This window comes from Rhineura floridana, chromosome 2 (assembly GCF_030035675.1).
Source record: "Rhineura floridana isolate rRhiFlo1 chromosome 2, rRhiFlo1.hap2, whole genome shotgun sequence".
Taxonomy (NCBI): domain Eukaryota; kingdom Metazoa; phylum Chordata; class Lepidosauria; order Squamata; family Rhineuridae; genus Rhineura; species Rhineura floridana.
The window spans coordinates 116,404,961-116,422,778 of NC_084481.1; the positions used below are offsets into that span (position 1 = coordinate 116,404,961).

The 17,818-nt window shown below is 40.2% G+C and overlaps 1 protein-coding gene across 3 annotated transcripts in view; it reads left to right on the plus strand.

Moving 5' to 3' along the window:
• The window catches only part of PIK3C2A (phosphatidylinositol-4-phosphate 3-kinase catalytic subunit type 2 alpha), an 89,826-nt gene that overhangs the window by 33,248 nt on the left and 38,760 nt on the right, over nucleotides 1-17,818 (plus strand). For all 3 annotated transcript variants that reach the window (XM_061610250.1, XM_061610249.1, XM_061610251.1), the window contains exons 3-14: nucleotides 112-212; nucleotides 786-943; nucleotides 2,847-2,967; nucleotides 6,436-6,547; nucleotides 8,110-8,189; nucleotides 8,295-8,358; nucleotides 13,478-13,621; nucleotides 14,164-14,206; nucleotides 14,290-14,497; nucleotides 14,587-14,709; nucleotides 15,905-16,072; nucleotides 17,643-17,751. In XM_061610250.1, the coding sequence (XP_061466234.1) occupies nucleotides 112-212; nucleotides 786-943; nucleotides 2,847-2,967; nucleotides 6,436-6,547; nucleotides 8,110-8,189; nucleotides 8,295-8,358; nucleotides 13,478-13,621; nucleotides 14,164-14,206; nucleotides 14,290-14,497; nucleotides 14,587-14,709; nucleotides 15,905-16,072; nucleotides 17,643-17,751 (1,431 nt within the window). The remainder of the gene's footprint in view (nucleotides 1-111; nucleotides 213-785; nucleotides 944-2,846; nucleotides 2,968-6,435; nucleotides 6,548-8,109; nucleotides 8,190-8,294; nucleotides 8,359-13,477; nucleotides 13,622-14,163; nucleotides 14,207-14,289; nucleotides 14,498-14,586; nucleotides 14,710-15,904; nucleotides 16,073-17,642; nucleotides 17,752-17,818) is intronic.

The following is a 17,818-nucleotide window of genomic DNA, read 5'->3' on the forward strand; positions in this document are numbered from 1 at the left end:
GCAGAACTCTGGCTTGCAATTTATATGTCAGCATTCTCAATGTAATCTTTTTATGTAGGTTTATAGGAGTTATGTCTATCACTGCTTGACTTCTTTATTCTTAAATTTCAGACAGACAGTGGGACCATTAGTCAGCCAACAGGAAATAAACTTCTAAAAAACGGTGATGGGCAAGATCAAGAGCAAGCAGCATTTTGTGACACCATTGCAAAGTAAGCAGTTGTTGAGTGCAAGCTACTATTTTGTTTTTAAAAATGGCAGCAGAGTGCTAAGATTGATTTCTGAATTTTAACTGTGTATTCATTTGTCTGTGGTTGGTTTTACAGTTCCACTACTCTTGAGAGATTACAGTACTGTGTAATGGGGAGATGAGGGAAAGAGGGGAGACTGGGATGTATGAACTAGGAAAATCCCAAATTCTGTGATTGCATCATTTATTCCCTAGCGGGCAGATTTGCATAAAATTGCTTACTTTTTAAAATTGATTCAAGGATTTATGATTGGGTGATTTAAGATTGGCAGAATACTGAGACCATAGATTTTATGAGTATGAGGCCAAGGATTGGTCTGAGGGTAGAGAGAAAACAAGTAAACCGGTTTTTATGAAAACTTGATTAATTGCTGGATCCTAACTATGTTTACTAAGGAAGTCTTACTGTTTTCAGTAATAATTCTATATAAGTGTATTTAGAATTGCAGCTTGATGTTTGTTTTGTGTGTTTTTTAACTACTGCAATCGATGTAATCTTCATCAGAGCAAGAATTTATATAAATGTTGCTTACAGGTTGAGGGCCGACTTTCCCCATGACAATACTGATACAAACTCAGGCTTTGTGTTGAGTCCAGTAATGTTGCAAAGAAACATCAGTGGAGAGAACTTGAGCATCAAGATTTCAATAGAAATTGAAGGTTTCCAACAGCCAGTAACATTTACATGTGATGGTATGTGTGTTTTCATTTTTATAAATGTGTTTCAGTAGATCAAAATACTACATCAAGATGATAATTCCTGTAGTATCCTAAATAATTAGCACACATGAGGGTAGTCATTATTCCACGGTGTTTTTGCTGCTTCTAAGTATCAGTAGACAAGATTCCCATCTAGCAAAATGTATCTGATTGATAATGAAATTATTAGGGAGCTATTAAGGGCCTGGAGGTTGTAGGATTTTTTTGTTTTTTAGTAGAATTGATTTAACCTTTTCAACACTATTGATTTGACAGCCTGGCCATATTTATGTATCAGCCTTCTTAATAAGCCCACAGAAGTTACTGGGCTGCAAAATAAATAAGTATCCAGAGCTCCATCTATCCTGCACAACCCACTGCACTTCTATGTGAGGTGCAGAGGAAGCGCTTTCCTTTTCTGGCAGCCCACTTGGTTTCTGTGCTGGACTCACAGGAAAGACAGGGCTGTCCATCTTTCTTCCACCAACCCAATCACTTGCCTGCATGCAGTTCCTTGTCATACATGTCTATTAGTCTACTGCTTAAATACAAAGCTGTTTTGTGTCCATTAGGATTAAGGGTGCTGTAAGCTTACATTAAAAAAATACACAGCATGCTCTGCTCGTTGAGTTAGATGGAAGGATCCTCTCCCATAATGAAATAGAAGATCTTCTCAGGAGGCTTCTTCCGTTTCCTGATGGGCACCCACTGGCTCACAACCATTGGTGTGATGCTATCCCCAGCTGACATGCAAGAGGCTGACTGGCGATGACCTCTGCACAGTGGGGCTGATTCTGTAGCACATCAGCATGAAACAACCACCTTTGGACAGCATCAGAGACAAACAGATGAAGGCATGAATTAGTGTTTGAAACAGGATCCCTAGCCAAGGTGGGGGGGGGGAGGATGTCATTTCAACTCTACTTCAGACAGCAAAATGTCTTGGCCAGCAATACAGCACAAATAGGTGTCTGTGCCCCAGGTAGCGTGACAGGGTAATCCAGCTCCATATGAAGTTGGCCATCTTGGGTTCTATAACATTTTATTATTCAGATTATTAGAGAGCCAGTGTGGTGTAGTGGTTAAGGTGTTGGACTACGACCTGGGAGACCAGGGTTCGAATCCCCACACAACCATGAAGCTCACTGGGTGACCTTCGGCCAGTCACTGCCTCTCAGCCTCAGAGGAAGGCTATGGTAAACCCCCTCTGAATACCACTTACCATGAAAACCCTATTCATAGGGTCGCCATAAGTCGGAATCCACTTGAAAGGCAGTCCATTTCCAATTTTTCATTCAGATTATTGCAACTACTCTCTTAAATCAAATAATTAAATTGAAGTATAATGAATAAATAATTTCCCTTGTAGTTGAACATTTGCACACTTGCCATGGATGATTTATAGAGAACTCTCAGAATATTAGCTGCATATTGTGACATGGGGTGGTATTCAGTTAACTCATCCAGTCAATGCAAGTATTTCCACTTGTGCAATGAGACTTCCCCCTGTCTCCTCCTCTGTGGACACTCCACACCCTCCCCAAATCTGCTCCAGAGGATTGGGAGAACTCCTGGAACATATTTGGGGGGAGGGGGAGTCCTGTTGCACAAGTGGAAATCCTTGTGCTAATGGAACTGTGACTTATTGCTATGTTGAGTACAACCCATGGTCTCCAGATCATCCTGATAGTGACCCCTCCCCGATAAGTAATCTTGTGCCGGTTTTTATGCTGTTAAAGAGCCTCTGCTCTAGAATCAGCTAGAAATATAAATTATATTTTATATAAATGCCTACGATCTATGAAACAGGAAAAACATCAGCAGTTAACACAGAATAAAACAGTAATGTCTTTACTACTTTCTATTGTCTTCTGTGTTCCTTTTCATCTTTAAACAGCAAGTTCTCCAGTTGAGCTTATAATAATGCAAGCACTTTGCTGGGTACACGATGACTTGAATGATGTAGACATTGGCAGTTATATCTTGAAAGTCTGTGGACAAGAAGAAGTTTTGCAGAAGTAAGCTAATATTTTTCCTTTCAATGTTTAACTATGCTTAGGGTGCTTTCAGACAGACTTAATATTGCAAATGGGAAATTCGCGACAGGGTTTTTTTTTAACTTAGTGGATTTTTTGTGAAAAGGGTATATCTGGATTAAGTAGGAGAAAATGCAGGCTGGCACTTTGATGGTGATGTCATATTGACCCTGCCAAAAAACATGCATGCATGATCAGAACCAGTCCTGCCATAAACACCCTTATGGAAGCAGTCTTAGAGTATAACTACAGAAAAAAATCATCCCGAAGTATTAAATGTGTAAAAGCAAGCTTGCAATATTTTCATTCCTAATTTGGGGGGAGGCATTGGGGGTGGGGCATAATATAGTAGCAACAAATACATTTGTGTGGTTTCTGTTGGGCTGTAGACAATTGGTGCCCTTGCACAAGGGCCTTTGATCCAACAGGGGGTGTCTACTAACAGAGAAGAAGAGATTTTTGCTGATTCCCTCTCCAGCCTGCAGCCCCTGGAACCCCCCAAAAAATCTGTTTTGGAGGATCCCCCAACAAACAGTTTTTTTTGGGGGGGGGGAGACCTGGAGTCTGCTGTCTCTCTTGGACTCATCACATAAACCATGGTTAACATTAACCCAGAGCTTGGAAAAGTTACTTTTTTGAACTACAACTCCCATCAGCCCTAGGCAACATGGCCACTGGATTAGGCTGATGGGAGCTGTAGTTCAAAAAAGTAACTTTTCCAAGCTCTGCATTAACCTCTGTGTGAATATTATGGTAAGCCATAATCAACACTGGAAAAGAGAAGAAATGAGGAGAGGAGAGGAGAGAGCACGTGAGCTTGCTAAGCATGTTATGTCTACACTAACCATAGTGTTTGTCAAGGTCACTGGCTTCAAACCACTGGAGACGCCAGTCCCTGTAAAATACCCTCAGATGCCAGAGCTGCTAAAAAAAGAACCAAAAACTAACCTTGTCACCATTCCTCTTCAAGAAGAAAAAATCAAGCTCCCAAAATAAAATGGCCCTGCCTGGGATCCCAAGGGGGGAAGAGCTAAAAAGCCATAAGTGTTTTAACTAAAAGGATATCTACCCCCTGGAGCCTAATGCCAAAAAGACTATTCAGTAGCTTGTGGCCACAGAGGCCAAGGTGCTGGATTCAGTACCTGTGTTTTACCTGAAGGAGCATACACCAAAGTAAATACAGTATGAGGTTGCTTTATTAAAAATAGTGTAAGTGCATAAAATATGTAACTGCATCAGAAAAACAGCATCAAATTCCTTAAATGCAGATCACCCCAGAATGTAGGCCTAAAACATTAAAACATCAAAAGTACAGTTGAGAAGTAAGACCACAGGACAAAATAACAAAATCTAACTATTCCTAACCCTATACATACCAACAGAGCTTAGGATCGCAAAGGATACTTGACCCCCATCAGAAACACCAAACATCAGGGAAGGAAAAAGGGGCACTAACAAAGGATTCTAAAATACTTTTATAGGAGAAGCCTAGCAACAGTGAGGCAGATCCTTTAGCCAATCAAAGGGGCAAAAGAACATTACATTCTAGGCCTAGGCATACTGGGACCAATCAAAGGAGATAAATGATTAGAACTTTCTAGGCCTGGGCCAATCAAAAGGCTTCTGGAAGATGTAATGGGCCAGACAATTACTGAACCATCTCCTTCATGCATTCTCACAGTAGCTGAGGTGATTGACTTTGAAGGCCAGACAACACAGGTGTCTCCAATTAATGAGTGTCTAGCTTGTTTGTGGGAACACCTGCTTTGTCAGCAAGGATTTCACCTTTCTCGTACAAGATGTTAACCAGAATCCTCTCTGGTAGTGGTTCCCAACCTTTATGAGTATGGGACCCCCTTTGTAAGCTTAAAACATTTCATGACCGCCCCCCCCCATGCTAATCGTAATTTTAGTCTCTGTTAATTAAAAAAATGGTATGTGGCAAAATCACATCTTCAAATATCCCTTTCCATTAAAAGCTCCCTGTGTACAAGAGGTGTTGATTTATGTTCTTAATGCAAAGGTCCAATTAAATTGGTATCTCTCTCCCCCCCCCCACAGTCTGAAGATATACAGTCCTGTCTCCCAACACCAGTGGGTTACAGTGTTGGACTAAGTTCCAGGTTCAACACCCCATCCAGCCATGAAGCCCACTGGGTGACCTTGGACCAGACACAGTCTCTCAGCCTGATCTATCTCACAGGGTTGGTGTAAGGATAAAATGGAGAGGGGGGGGGAACCATGTGCACCATTTTTAGCGTCTTGGAGGAAAGTTGGGATATAAATGCAATGATCGTTAAATAAATAAATACATTTCAGCTGCAGTATGTGGCCCCCAGCCTCAACCAACCCGCTGAGCTTTTTTTTTTTTAATAGTAATCAAGAAGCAGCAATGTGGTAGTGTTGGGGATGCTAGATTTTGCACTGCAGATAAAAGGGTGGATAGATTAAGGAGGGAGGTTAGTGTTTTTAGGCCTTGGGATGTTCAGAACTGATGACTTTTTTAGCATGCACTTCGGGAATTGAGAGTGAAGCAGAAGACAGATCAGTGCATGCACACACACACACACAAACACACCTGCCCCTCCTGCAAGCATCTGCAGGTGTGCATGCATTTGGGCACGGAGGGGGGAAGCCCTCAACTGCCATAGCATCTTGAAGAGAAAGATAAGGGGGCAGAGTGTAGATAGACGAAAGGGGGCACTGGTACACAAACCTAACCTCAGAGATGGGGGGCAAGCAAGTCCTGAACTTCCTCACTGCTCCTTGTCTCCATCTGGGCCGAAGGTGAGATCTGGGCAGCCTCGCAAATAAGAATAATTTTTAAAAGGAGGTGGCAGTGAAGCATGAGCCAAGAAAAGCAGGCAGGCTGGCTGCCAAGAAGAAAGGGAGAAAGCAGCCTTTCCTTGCAGCCTTGCTTCTTTTTGTTTCAAGAAAGCCCTCTTCTCTCATTCTGAGTAAGGGCGTCTTCAGCAGCAGCAGTGCAAGGAGACGGGAGTCAGTGACAGTAATCCCTTCTTCCTGGTAGCTCCTGCCTCAGCCTCCTTCGGTATCTACCACGTATCTAGTATCTAGACACTTGCCCTCAGCATGCCTGAAAGACACTCTGGTGCTTCAGGAAAAGGCCTCTCTCGTTTGAAGCAAGGGGAAGGTGTTGTCTACTGCAGCAGTGGGGAGCAGACAGAGTCCAGGGAGTGAAGACTTTTTAAAAAAAGTTAATAAATAATTCATTTTATTTACTGTTTGTAGCCCTCTCTGGATTACTTTGCAGCCCCCCAGGGACTGGGAACCACTGCTCTATGGCGGAGCCATATTTTCAGATCAGAAACAGCTTCTCTTGACAGTGTTGACTTCTAGATTCTAGTCGCTATTACTTTCCAGGAAAATCTTTGAGAAAGTTTATTGCAAATTTGAAATGATAGGTAACTACCACATTCATTTCTTAAACAGTAAGCACAGTGTAGGAAGCCATGAATATATTCAGAACTGCCGAAAGTGGGACACGGATATTAAACTGCAGCTCTTGACCCGTAATGTTATATGCAGAGATTTGGCACGAACAGTAAGTACAAAGAAAAAACACACATTCTCAAAACAGCCATACTTCATTGATTTCATGTGTACTATTGAGTCTGTGCACATTCCTTACTCTCTCTTTATGGCCTGGAAGTGAGGGAAAATATAACTTATTCTCTTTATAGATACTAGGGAGGATTTTTTAAAAAATAATTGCAGTCTCTTAATTGTACAGGAGGAAGGAGAAATATATATATGTTGCTAGTGATCTAGTGATGGAGAGAATTTTGATTCAGTTCGCACTTAAAGCCGAGTTTATCAAATTTGCACTTTCCGAAGCAATGTGAGAAACAAAACAGCCATCCTTCAAAATTCACACCTATCTCAATTTTGTGATGCGGTTCTCCAACCGAGCAATATTTACAAAATTCGTATAGTATGGGAGCATATGCGCAAAATGAATATATTGGTGAAAATGACACAGATGCGTTATATTCAGATAAATTGTTTGCAAAAATGTATGTATTAGTCAAAATGGCGTACAAAAATGTATTAGGAGAAATTCTAATAAAATGCTGAAGAATTTTCAGGAGGATTTTTTTTAAAAAATCACAAATTGCTGCAGAAATGTAGACAAGCGAATTTAAGATTAGAAAAATTAGGAACTGAGAGAACCGAAATTGACAGATCATTCCATCCCTGTCTAGTTTTTACATATAATAGAATATTTCATCACTGTTTCCTATAAGCTTTAAAGGAACTAGATAAAACAATTTTTTCACTTCCATTACATTTTGCTGAGCATCTAAATTTGTGTTATAAAATCATTTTTAGCCTATCTCTATCCTGTTTCTTGAGTTAGAAAGGTTCCTTCCCATTCTTGTCATAATTACTAGAAATTAGTTCTACTGAAATATGCTGCAACATGTTAATATATATTAATCAACTAAATAGCAGCCTTTCCTACCTCTCTGGAATTCTGATTTTACTGATGAAGTGTTGCAAATTTACCCAACATGTTAAAGATGAAGGGACTCTTAGAATGGCAGTTGTCACAGTGAAAAGGACTGCAGTTGGAAGCAAAGAACATTGGAAGTTCCTGCATGTGTGCATGCTCGCGTGCGCGCGCGCGCACACACACACACACACACTTTCGGTATATTATGGAGCTCATTAAAACCTGGCCTGTGGTTTTTTAAAGTATTTGTAGAGGTGAAATAGGTTCGTTGGTGCAGTCCTTTACATATCCACCCAAAAGTAAGCCCCGTTGAGTTCAATGGATCTTACTCCCAGGTACGTTTTGGATTGCTGCCTAAGACATTAAATGACATGTAAAATGAATTTTACAGCATAGTGAGTTTATGATCAAAATTGCTACTTGGTTCACTAATTATGTTGAATAGTTAACAGAATTTGGACAGTGAAATCACAAGAGTGTTTGATGGTAGATACTTCTCTACTTTTTTGTTTTAAAGGAAGAGTGGAGAAATGCCAAACTTCATTAATCAAAAAAGCAACTAATTGTTCATGTTTACATTACTTTTTAGAGTTTCCTTTAGAAGAGCAAGGTTATAATCTTCAAATAACTTTCATATTTCTCATTATTAGAAAGATGATGATGGGACACCAGTAGATTTGACGAAGCATCTTTATCATGTAGAAAAGCTTTTCAGAGAGAGTATTCAAAGGTAACCACTGTAATAACATTTTATAATGAAATGAATTGTCTCCTAGAGTCAGTATATTTCCTTTACAAATGCTTTCTTTTGTAATATAATCATTGTTTGTTCCAGCCACTCTCTTGAAGAGTTGTTAGAAGCTTATCATAATCAAGTCGATAAACTACTTAAAAATGAGGTAAGCAATACCTTCCTGGTATGTTTCATACTTCACTAAACTTATATATGACTATTTTTTATATACAGAAGTGGATTAATATAGTAGTTGCTGATATGTCAGTAATTGCTTGTGTTTGGGTGATGTGCTAGTCCCAGCTGTTCAGTCGCATCCAACATTTCCTCCTAAGTTTCTCTTCCAAAATCCAAGCTCCTTATGAAGCTCTTGCAGCTGAAATATGGAATCCAGTATTGCTCCCTGTGGTGTGCTCTGAGCTCAACGGTTTCTGCAAGTTCTTCCTGTTTTTACATGGCAGCTACCTAGGACTTCCACATTTCAGGAGGTGGTGGTGGTAAGTATGGTGCAGTAGGGGAAACGGGACTGCTGCATTTCCCCCCAGATCTGCATCATCCCACCCTGGTCCACACTTTTTGTTATTTTTTCCCCACATAAAACAAATAATGGTTCTTGTGCATACTTTTCAGAGTACAAATGAGAACTAATACTGGTTTTTATAGGCATTATACACCTTTTCTTGGACAGGGATAGCTTGGTCACTGTGATTCACTCATTGGTAACTTTACAATTGGACTATGGTAATGTAGGACTTCCCTTGGGATTGGTCTGGAAACTGCAGCTGGTGCAGAATGCTACGGCCAGGTTGTTGAGTGGAAAGAGAAAGAAAATTACTTCGGGTACGAAGGTGGTGCTGACGTGAGAGATTTGGATTCTGGGACTATGGGCTACACTTCTTGGAAGATGGACTGCTGGCAAGTGATGGGTTGCACCTCACAAGGACTGGGAAGACAGTGTTTGGCCACAGCATGGAGAACTTCATCAGGAGAGCTTTACACTGAATCCTAAGGAAAAGGGAGACATAAACTTTGCAGTAAATACTAACAAAGACTTGTGCACAGTAAGAGGAACTGAGGGAATGGCTCTAATGGAGCCCAGTAATAGTCTTCGTAAAAATGTAGGAAGGAAGCCAGGCTGTAAATCATATGGTCTTCAATGTCTACATATTAATGCCCAGAGTATGGGAAACAAGCTGGAACTCTTAATACAGGAGAGTAAATATGACTTGATAGGTATAATTGAAACTTGGTGGGATGACTCCCATGACTGGAATACAGGGATGGAAGAATAAAACTTCCTCAAAAAGAAGAGAAAGAATAGAAAGGGAGGCAGAGTCACACTATATGTTAAAAACATATATCCCTGCACAGAAAAACAGGAGGATGAGCTTGATAGTTCCACTGAAAGTATCTGGATTAAAATAAATGGGGCAAGGAATAAAAGGAACATGATGGTTGGAGTCTACTACCGACCACCAATCAAGGAGAATACGGAGATGAAACTTTTGCAAAGCAAATTACCAATGTTTCGAGGATTCACAATGTAGTCGTAATGGGGGACTTCAATTACCCCAATATCTGTTGGGAGACAAATTCTGCCAGACACGGCCCCTCCAAGAGATTCCTGACTTGTGTTGGAGATAACTTTCTCCTACAGAAAGTGGAAGAAGCAACTAGATCAACTATCCTTGACTTCATTCTAACCAATAGAAATGACTTGGTGGATGAAGTGGCAGTTATGGGAACTCTGGGGACAAGTGACCACACTATACTTCAGTTCTTGATTTTAAAGGAAGCAAAAGCTGAGAGTAGCCATACGTGTACCCTGGACTTCAGGAAAACCAATTTACAAAAACTCAGAACAATTGTAAGTAAGGTTCTGTGGCAAGTGACCCTAATAGGAAAAGGAGTCCAAGATGGGTGGGAGTTTCTAAGAAAGGAAATTCTAAAGGTGTGATGGCAAACAATTCCATCAAGGAAAAAAGGGGGAAGACAGCAGAAGAAGCCAGTTTAAAACCTTAGAGATGACCTGAAAACAAAAAGGACACATACAGAAAGTGGAAGGAAGGCCAGACCACAAAGAAGAGTACAGACAGGTATCACGGAATTGCAGGGATGGTGTCAGGAAGGCTAAAGCTGAGAATGAACTGTGGTTAGCGAGAGATGCCAAAAGCAACAAAAAAGTTTTCTTCAGGTGCATCCATAGTAAAAGATAGAGAAAAGAAATGGTGGTACAGCTACTCAATGAAGATGGCAAAATAATAGCAGATGACAAAAGGCAGAAGTGCTCAGTTCCTAATTTGGTTCAGTCTTCTCCCAAAAGAAAGTCTATGACCTTCCTGGGAAACGTGAACCTGAAGGGGCAGGATTGTAGCTTGAGATTGATAGACAAATGGTGAAGCAATACCCAATCACTTTGAATGAGTTCAAATCTGCAGGGCCCGATGAATTGTTTCCTGGAGTATTGAAGGAACTGGCTGAAGAACTCTCGAAACTACTGTCTATTATCTTGCAAAATTATGGAGGATAGGTGAAGTGCCAGATGACTGGAGGAGGGCTAATGTCCCTATCTTTAAAAAGGGCAAAAGGGAGGAACCTAGGAACTACAGACGACGAAATCCCTGGGAAAATTCTGGAGCAGATTGTAAAGCGGTCGTTCTGTAAGCACCTTGAAAACAATGCAGTGATTAATAGAATCCAACATGGATTTATCAAGAACAAATCCTGCCAAACTAATCTTACCTCATTTTTTGATTGGGTAACCTCCCTCGTAGACTGTAGGAATGCTGTGGACATAATATATCTCGATTTCAGCAAAGCTTTTGACAAGGTGCCCCATGATATTCTGATAGCAAGCTAGCTAAATGTGAACTGGATGGAACAACTATCAGGTTGATCCACAGTTGGCTACAGAATCATACGCAAAAAGTGCTTATCAAGGGTTCCTTGTCAAATTGGGGAGAGGTAATGAGTGGGCTACCGTAGACCTCAGTCCTAGGGCCAGTGCTCTTCAACATTTTTATTAATGACTTGGATGAGGAGGTGCAGGGAATGCTTATCAAATTTGCAGATGATATAAAATTGGGAGGGATAGCTAATACCTTGGAAGACAGAAACAAAATTCAAAGGGATCTTGATAGGCTGGAGCATTGGGCTGAAAACAACAGAATGAAATTTAACAAGGACAAGTGCAAAGTTCTACACCTAGGAAAAAGAAACCAAATGCAGAGTTACAAGATGGCAGATACGCGACTCAGCAATATTATAATGCAAGAAGGATCTTGGGATTGTCGTTGATCACAAGCTGAATATTAGCCAATAGTGTGTTGTGGCTGCAAAAAAGGCAAATGCTGTTTTGGGCTGCATTAACTGAAGTATAATTTCAAAATCATGTGAAGCATTGGTTCCCCTCTATTCGGCACTGGTTAGGCCTCATCTTGAGTACTGTGTCCAGTTCTGGACACTGCATTTTAAGAAGGATGCGGACAAACTGGAATGCATTCAGAGGAGTGCAACAAGGATGATGAGGGGACTGGAAACAAAGCCCTATGAGGAGAGACTGAAAGAAAAGAACTGGGCATGTTTAGCCTGGAGAAGAGAAGACACTGGGGAGGTATCATAGCATTCTTCAAATACTTGAAGGGTTGCCACACAGAGGAGGGCCAGGATCTCTTCTCGATTGTCTCATAGTGCAGGACACAGAATAATGGGCCCAAGTTGCAGGGAGCCAGATTTCAACTGAACTTGAGGAAAAACTTCGTAACTGTTAGAATGTTATGACAATGGAACCAATAACCTAAGGAGGTGGTGGGCTCTCTGATACTGGAAGCATTCAGGAGGCAGCTGGACAGGCACTTGTTGGGCATGCTTTAATTTGGATTCCTGCGTTGAGCAGGAGGTTGGACTCGATGGCCTTATAGGCCCCTTGCAGTTCTATAATTCTATGATACTTCATTTGAATCTGGGAAAATTTAAAATGGAAATGGACTGCCTTCAAGTCGATCCCGACTTATGGCTACCCTATGAATAGGATTTTCATTGTAAGCGGTATTCAGAGGGGGTTTATCATTGCCTCCCTCTGAGGCTAGTCCTCCCTGGCTGTCTAGGACCTGCTCAGCTTGCCACAGCTGCACAAGCCAGCCCCTTCCTTGTCCACAACTGACACCTGGGGGTCAACTGGCTCCTTGGGACTGTGCAGCTTGCCCACAGCTGCACAGGTGGCAGGGCACGTAACCCCTGAGCCACTCACTGTGGGGTGATCTTTAGCTGGCCCTTGACACCCAGGAGGCACGAGCGGGGATCTGAACTCACAGACTCTGCACTCCCAGCCAGGCTCTCCTCCCCGCTGTTCTAGGAAAAATTATTCTACATATTATAATTTGTGAAGTAATTAATAGGATCCCTTCAAACTCTAAGAAACCCCTTTGGTTCTGTGGTCATTTCTTTGCCAGTTGAAGCCATCCAGGCCAGTTTAGGATAAGCTCTATTTAGTGCAATGAATTGAGATGGAATTTTTGAGAGCTCTGGCAGCTAAAGAAATGAGTTGGTTGGCACAGTGTTGGTTATTAGAAGTGATTGAACAGCAATATGGTATAGCCCTTTTCAAATTATTTGATACTTACAGATTTCATAAGAATGCATCTCCAACTTATTCCCAAATTGCTGTGGTGCAATCCATCCTTATCTCACTTGGATGGATTATGAGTGTGTGTTGGGGCAGTCCACTTTGAGATTTGGGTGGCAACATTGCTAAGGTCAGCCGTAGAAGCCACATACAGTTAACCTGGTATGTTGAGAAGCAATTGTGTACATTATCTTGAAATGATTGTTGTGACCAGTACTGAGCATTTGGGCATCCTGGAAAGGGGTCTGATCTTGCAGTTTTTTAATGCTAGGCTACCAAAAGTGCCAGGTGCCTCCTGCAGGTCTCCCACATTTGGTAAATGCTCCTTTTAAAAATAGACTAGCATGCTCTGAGCCAGAGCTTGGAAAAGTTACTTTTTTGAACTATAACTCCCATCAGCCCCAGCCAGCATGGCCATTGGATTGGGCTGTTGGGAATTGTAGTTTAAAAAAGTAACTTTTCCAAGCTCTGGCTCTGACCAAGCTTTTGTTCTAAAAAATATTCTGAAATGTTACATTTCTGTTTGTGTCCACAAATAATGGCTGAACCTTTCTTGCACTTTTTCAGTTTATTGTTATGACTAATACTGTTGTGAAGTTTTTAAGAATCTTAAATTTTGGCAAGATGTATAACTTACTCTGTCATGTGCTTTTCTCATCAGAACCAGCCAAAAGCAGTAGATCAGATTATTAAAGCTGTTAGAAAAATTTGTTATACATTGGATGGAGTAGAGACTCCTGCAATTACAGCATCTGTAAGGAAGCTAAGAAGAGCAGTTAACCTTCCAAGGAGTAAGAGTCCTGAGGTAATTGGTTTGCTATGGTTTCTGCTATGTATGTACATAGTGAGTTATAAGAAACATTCAGTCCCATCACCATCCATGCCTGTGAACTACAGACACATTGATAGGATGAGGGTAGGCGGGGCAGATTTTCTGTTTCACTTGCCAAACTACATGGTATGTCATCAGTGGAAAATTTGTCCTTACCTCCTTCTCAAAAGAGTAAGAACTGCTTACTTTTGGAGCATGGCAAACTATGTCCTGCTGCAGTTATAACCTTTGAAGGGCCTTGGAACAGCGACAGTGAGAACATCCCTGATCCCAAGTCCACTTCTGTGCCTTTTCAGTTGCAGATGGGAGTGCAGAGGGACCTGCGGAATAGCAGTAGGCATTAAGAATGCCATATTTTACTTCTACAGAGGTAAATAGTGTTTGTTACAAGGGGGAAGTATTTAAAAGTGTTCCTAGGATAGTTTCTTGGATACCTGAATAACATGGAACAATGTTTCATGCATTTATAATATTTTCATATGTGAGGATTGTGTTTTTCATATCTTATTGCACAGGTGTCTTTAGCATCTTCTGAGGATACTAGCAGGAATACAGTCGGTAGGTACAAAATGTAATCTTCCATTTTTGTCTTTAATGTCTTCTTTAATAGTTACCTTCCTAAAACAAAATCTTTTATTTAGGTTCATTGCAGCCTGAGAACCCTCTGCAAATTAGCGTAGATCAGCTGACCTCAGCAGTATATGCCCTTCTTCAACTCCACTTGAATTCATGCAACAGTCCTCCTTTGAACACTTCTAAGAGAAGCACTAAGGAAGCATGGACAGCCACAGAGCACCTCCAGTTTACAATATTTGCTGCTCATGGAAATCTCAGTGGCTGGGTCTCAGTGTGAGTAACTAATCCAAAATACACCTTTTCCTCAATATATATATGTCACAGTGTTTTGATTCACCATACTGTCTATTTCCCTTTTACAGTTATGAAAAATATTATTTGGTTTGCTCTCTGACCCACAATGGAAAAGATCTATTTAAACCTGTACAATCCAAGAAGGTTGGCACATATAAGAATTTCTTCTATTTGATTAAATGGGATGAATTGTAAGTGGTGATTTTTAGTTTATCTGTCTCATAAAAGTATTATGATTTCTCTGTGTAGTAACTATTTGGATCCCCTGTTAATTAATACCACTTATTCCATCAGATCACAGAGTTAATTATATCTTTCATTTCTTGGTGAATGCATGATACTGTGAATAGTTTACCAGGTCCTTCAGCATAATTTGAAAGTAAAGGGAGTGAGAATTCTCTGTTAAGTGTACTGCTATTTTACATCATAAAGTTATCAATATGACCAGATTTTGGTGGTAGGAGCTTGGAGAATCGTACACAAGAATATGTATCTGTTGGTTTCTGTTGTTTTGAAAAATATAATGTTATCTTTTACACCACCCGGCAAAATAAATGCAGATTCTCATATGAATCATTCTAAGAGTTACAGTATCAGAGTGCAAATAATTGCTCGTTACTTGGCTCTCTGGTTGTTCCTAAGGTGATATCAGGAGTGGACCTTGTCATTGCACACTGCCTTCCACACTGGCTTGCTGACTCCCTCACCTGCTTCCCTCACTGCAAGAAGAAATTAACTATCAGACAAAAGAACCTTGTGACTGAATTTCAAGATATAGATCATTAGAAATAAAAGTGGGGTTTCTGTACTGTTCGGTTATCAAAGTCTTCTGTTGGTGAGGAAAACAAAGGAAGCAGCCTGCAAGTCCAGGTTCCATCCCCAATCTTACCTTGGATTCAAGTGATGAATGTTCACAATAGAATATCCTATACAGAAATTGCATTCATGTAGGAAATTATGAGGAATCCTGTATGAAGTTCGTTGCATATGAGACATGTGCATCCAGCATAGTAGGCATGTGCTTTGTCCCACATGGGAAACAATTTATTCCACAGAAGTGACACATACGTAGGAAAATTGGTTCTGTTTGAAACAGATTTTGCTGCATTAAAACATGGATTTACAGAAGGCAGTTGATGCACCGTGTTCCATTTCTCCTCATGATGCAGTTTCTTTGTCACTAATGTTTATAGATATGGCATGAAATATTATTTTGACCATGTAAGAGTGTTTATATTGAAGTATGGTAAGCATTAATGAGATTACAGCAGTGCAACTGTCTACATGTAGTTGGCATTGGAGAATAAAGCAGTATTTGAACAGGAGAAAAATTACATATTAATTTAATTAATAAATCCCTAACAATCCATTTCCCTTATTTTACAGAATAATTTTTCCCATCCAGATCTCTCAGTTGCCGTTAGAATCTATCTTATGCCTTACTATGTTTGGAATATTAAATCAAAATGGTGGTAGCTCACCTGATTCAAATAAACAGAGAAAAGGCCCTGAGATATTGGGTCAAGTTTCTTTACCTCTCTTTGATTTTCAGCGGTAAGTATTCAGAATGTATTCTGTGGCAAATAGTATAGATTTGCTAAGGGGAAGGTTTCCAAATTTAATCCACAAAAGAGTTGAACCAAATAAAATGGAAAGAAAATGCATGTGGTTTGTGTAAGTGAGACTCTAGATTCCTGCCACCTCCTATTTTGCATAATATATATTTTGAAAGTATTCTTTTTTGGGGGGGGGGGTTAAGTTGGCTTCGTGTTTAGAATTGTGATAGTACTAAGTAGTATTGGCTGCAATCCTGCAAATAGACTTCTTGAATTCCGTTAAAGTCAGTGGGATTAAAGCAGCCTCTTTCCTCTTCTCCCAGGCATGTTAGTATGTGTTTTTAAATTGTTTTTTAAAAATGTGTTTTTAAATTTGTATATTTGTTTTTAATGTTTTTAATTGTTGTAAACCGCCCAGAGAGCTTCGGCTATGGGGTGGTATACAAAGGCAATAAACAAAACAAACAAACAAATAAATCATGGGTTGCAGCTGTTGACTATACTATCATTAATGTTCTATTACCCTAGAAATTCCATTCCTAGTACAAACTACTGCAGGTTCCCAGTACGTTTCTCCCTTTAGGCCAGCCTTTCCCAACCTTTGTGCCCCCAGATGTTGATGAACCACAATTCCCATCAGCCCCATCCAGCATGGGCAACTGTCAGGAATGGTGGGAACTGTAGTCCAGCAACATCTGGGGGCACAAAGACTGGGAAAGGCTGCTTTAGGCAAACGTGTGGCCATCTTGTCACCATCCATATGTTTCTGCTATGGTACAAGTTAGCTACCACAGACTAAACTGGAGGAAAGCGGTAGGTAGGGGCTTATTCTTGTTACCTATCCAACAGAACGTCAGATTAGTTTGACTTTTTTATTGTTGCTTTTCAATGGCAGCTTATTTTAATATACACACTTGATTTGAATTGATTTGAATCACTTCACATAAAAAATAGCTTTCACTTATTTTCTAATATATGAAAGAATGTAGTAAAATGTAGCAGTGTTCTTGCACTGGAATTCTTTTTAAGTATAATAGGCGTTTTAAGAAACTGTCATACAAATAAAACTGTTGAATGAGCATTGGAAATAACATATTGAGCTTTTGTATAGCACTTATAGCAGAATCCTGTGCATGTCTTCTTTGAAGTAAGTCCCACTAAGTTCAATGGAACTTACTCCCAGAGAATTTAGTGTTGCAGCCTTAGAGAAACTTCCTTTTTAAAAGGGTACTGGGTAGGGATTGTGCTATATCGGGCTTTCATGCATATGGAACTCTCAAAATTATCTGTATAAGCATATAGGAAGGGCATGTCTGCTGATGCTCAAGTATCTGAACCAGGCTTTAGATGATTCTGTGAAGAAAACTTGCTTTTTCTTCCTTCACATTGAACGTACTAATAACTGCTTAAACTGGTTCTTTATTGTATTTAACAAGTAAATGCTGTGCTCCGATGCAAACTGCTATCCTGTTATAACTGATAGGTCTTTCTGCTTTCCAGACTCTGCTTGGGCTTTCCTGTTGTAGTGTGCAGGTAACATTAAATTTGTCTTGCTTTTGTGTCCTTAGAATGTTGACTTGTGGGACAAAACTTTTACACCTTTGGACGCCTTCCACAAACCTTATCCCTGGAGCAGCCCATAAAAAAGGAAATTTAATGGAAAGAATAGTATTACAGGTAATGCTATTTCCCTCTTAATTGCTTTGAAAAGCTTTTATATCCTATCTAGAGTTATATGAATTGT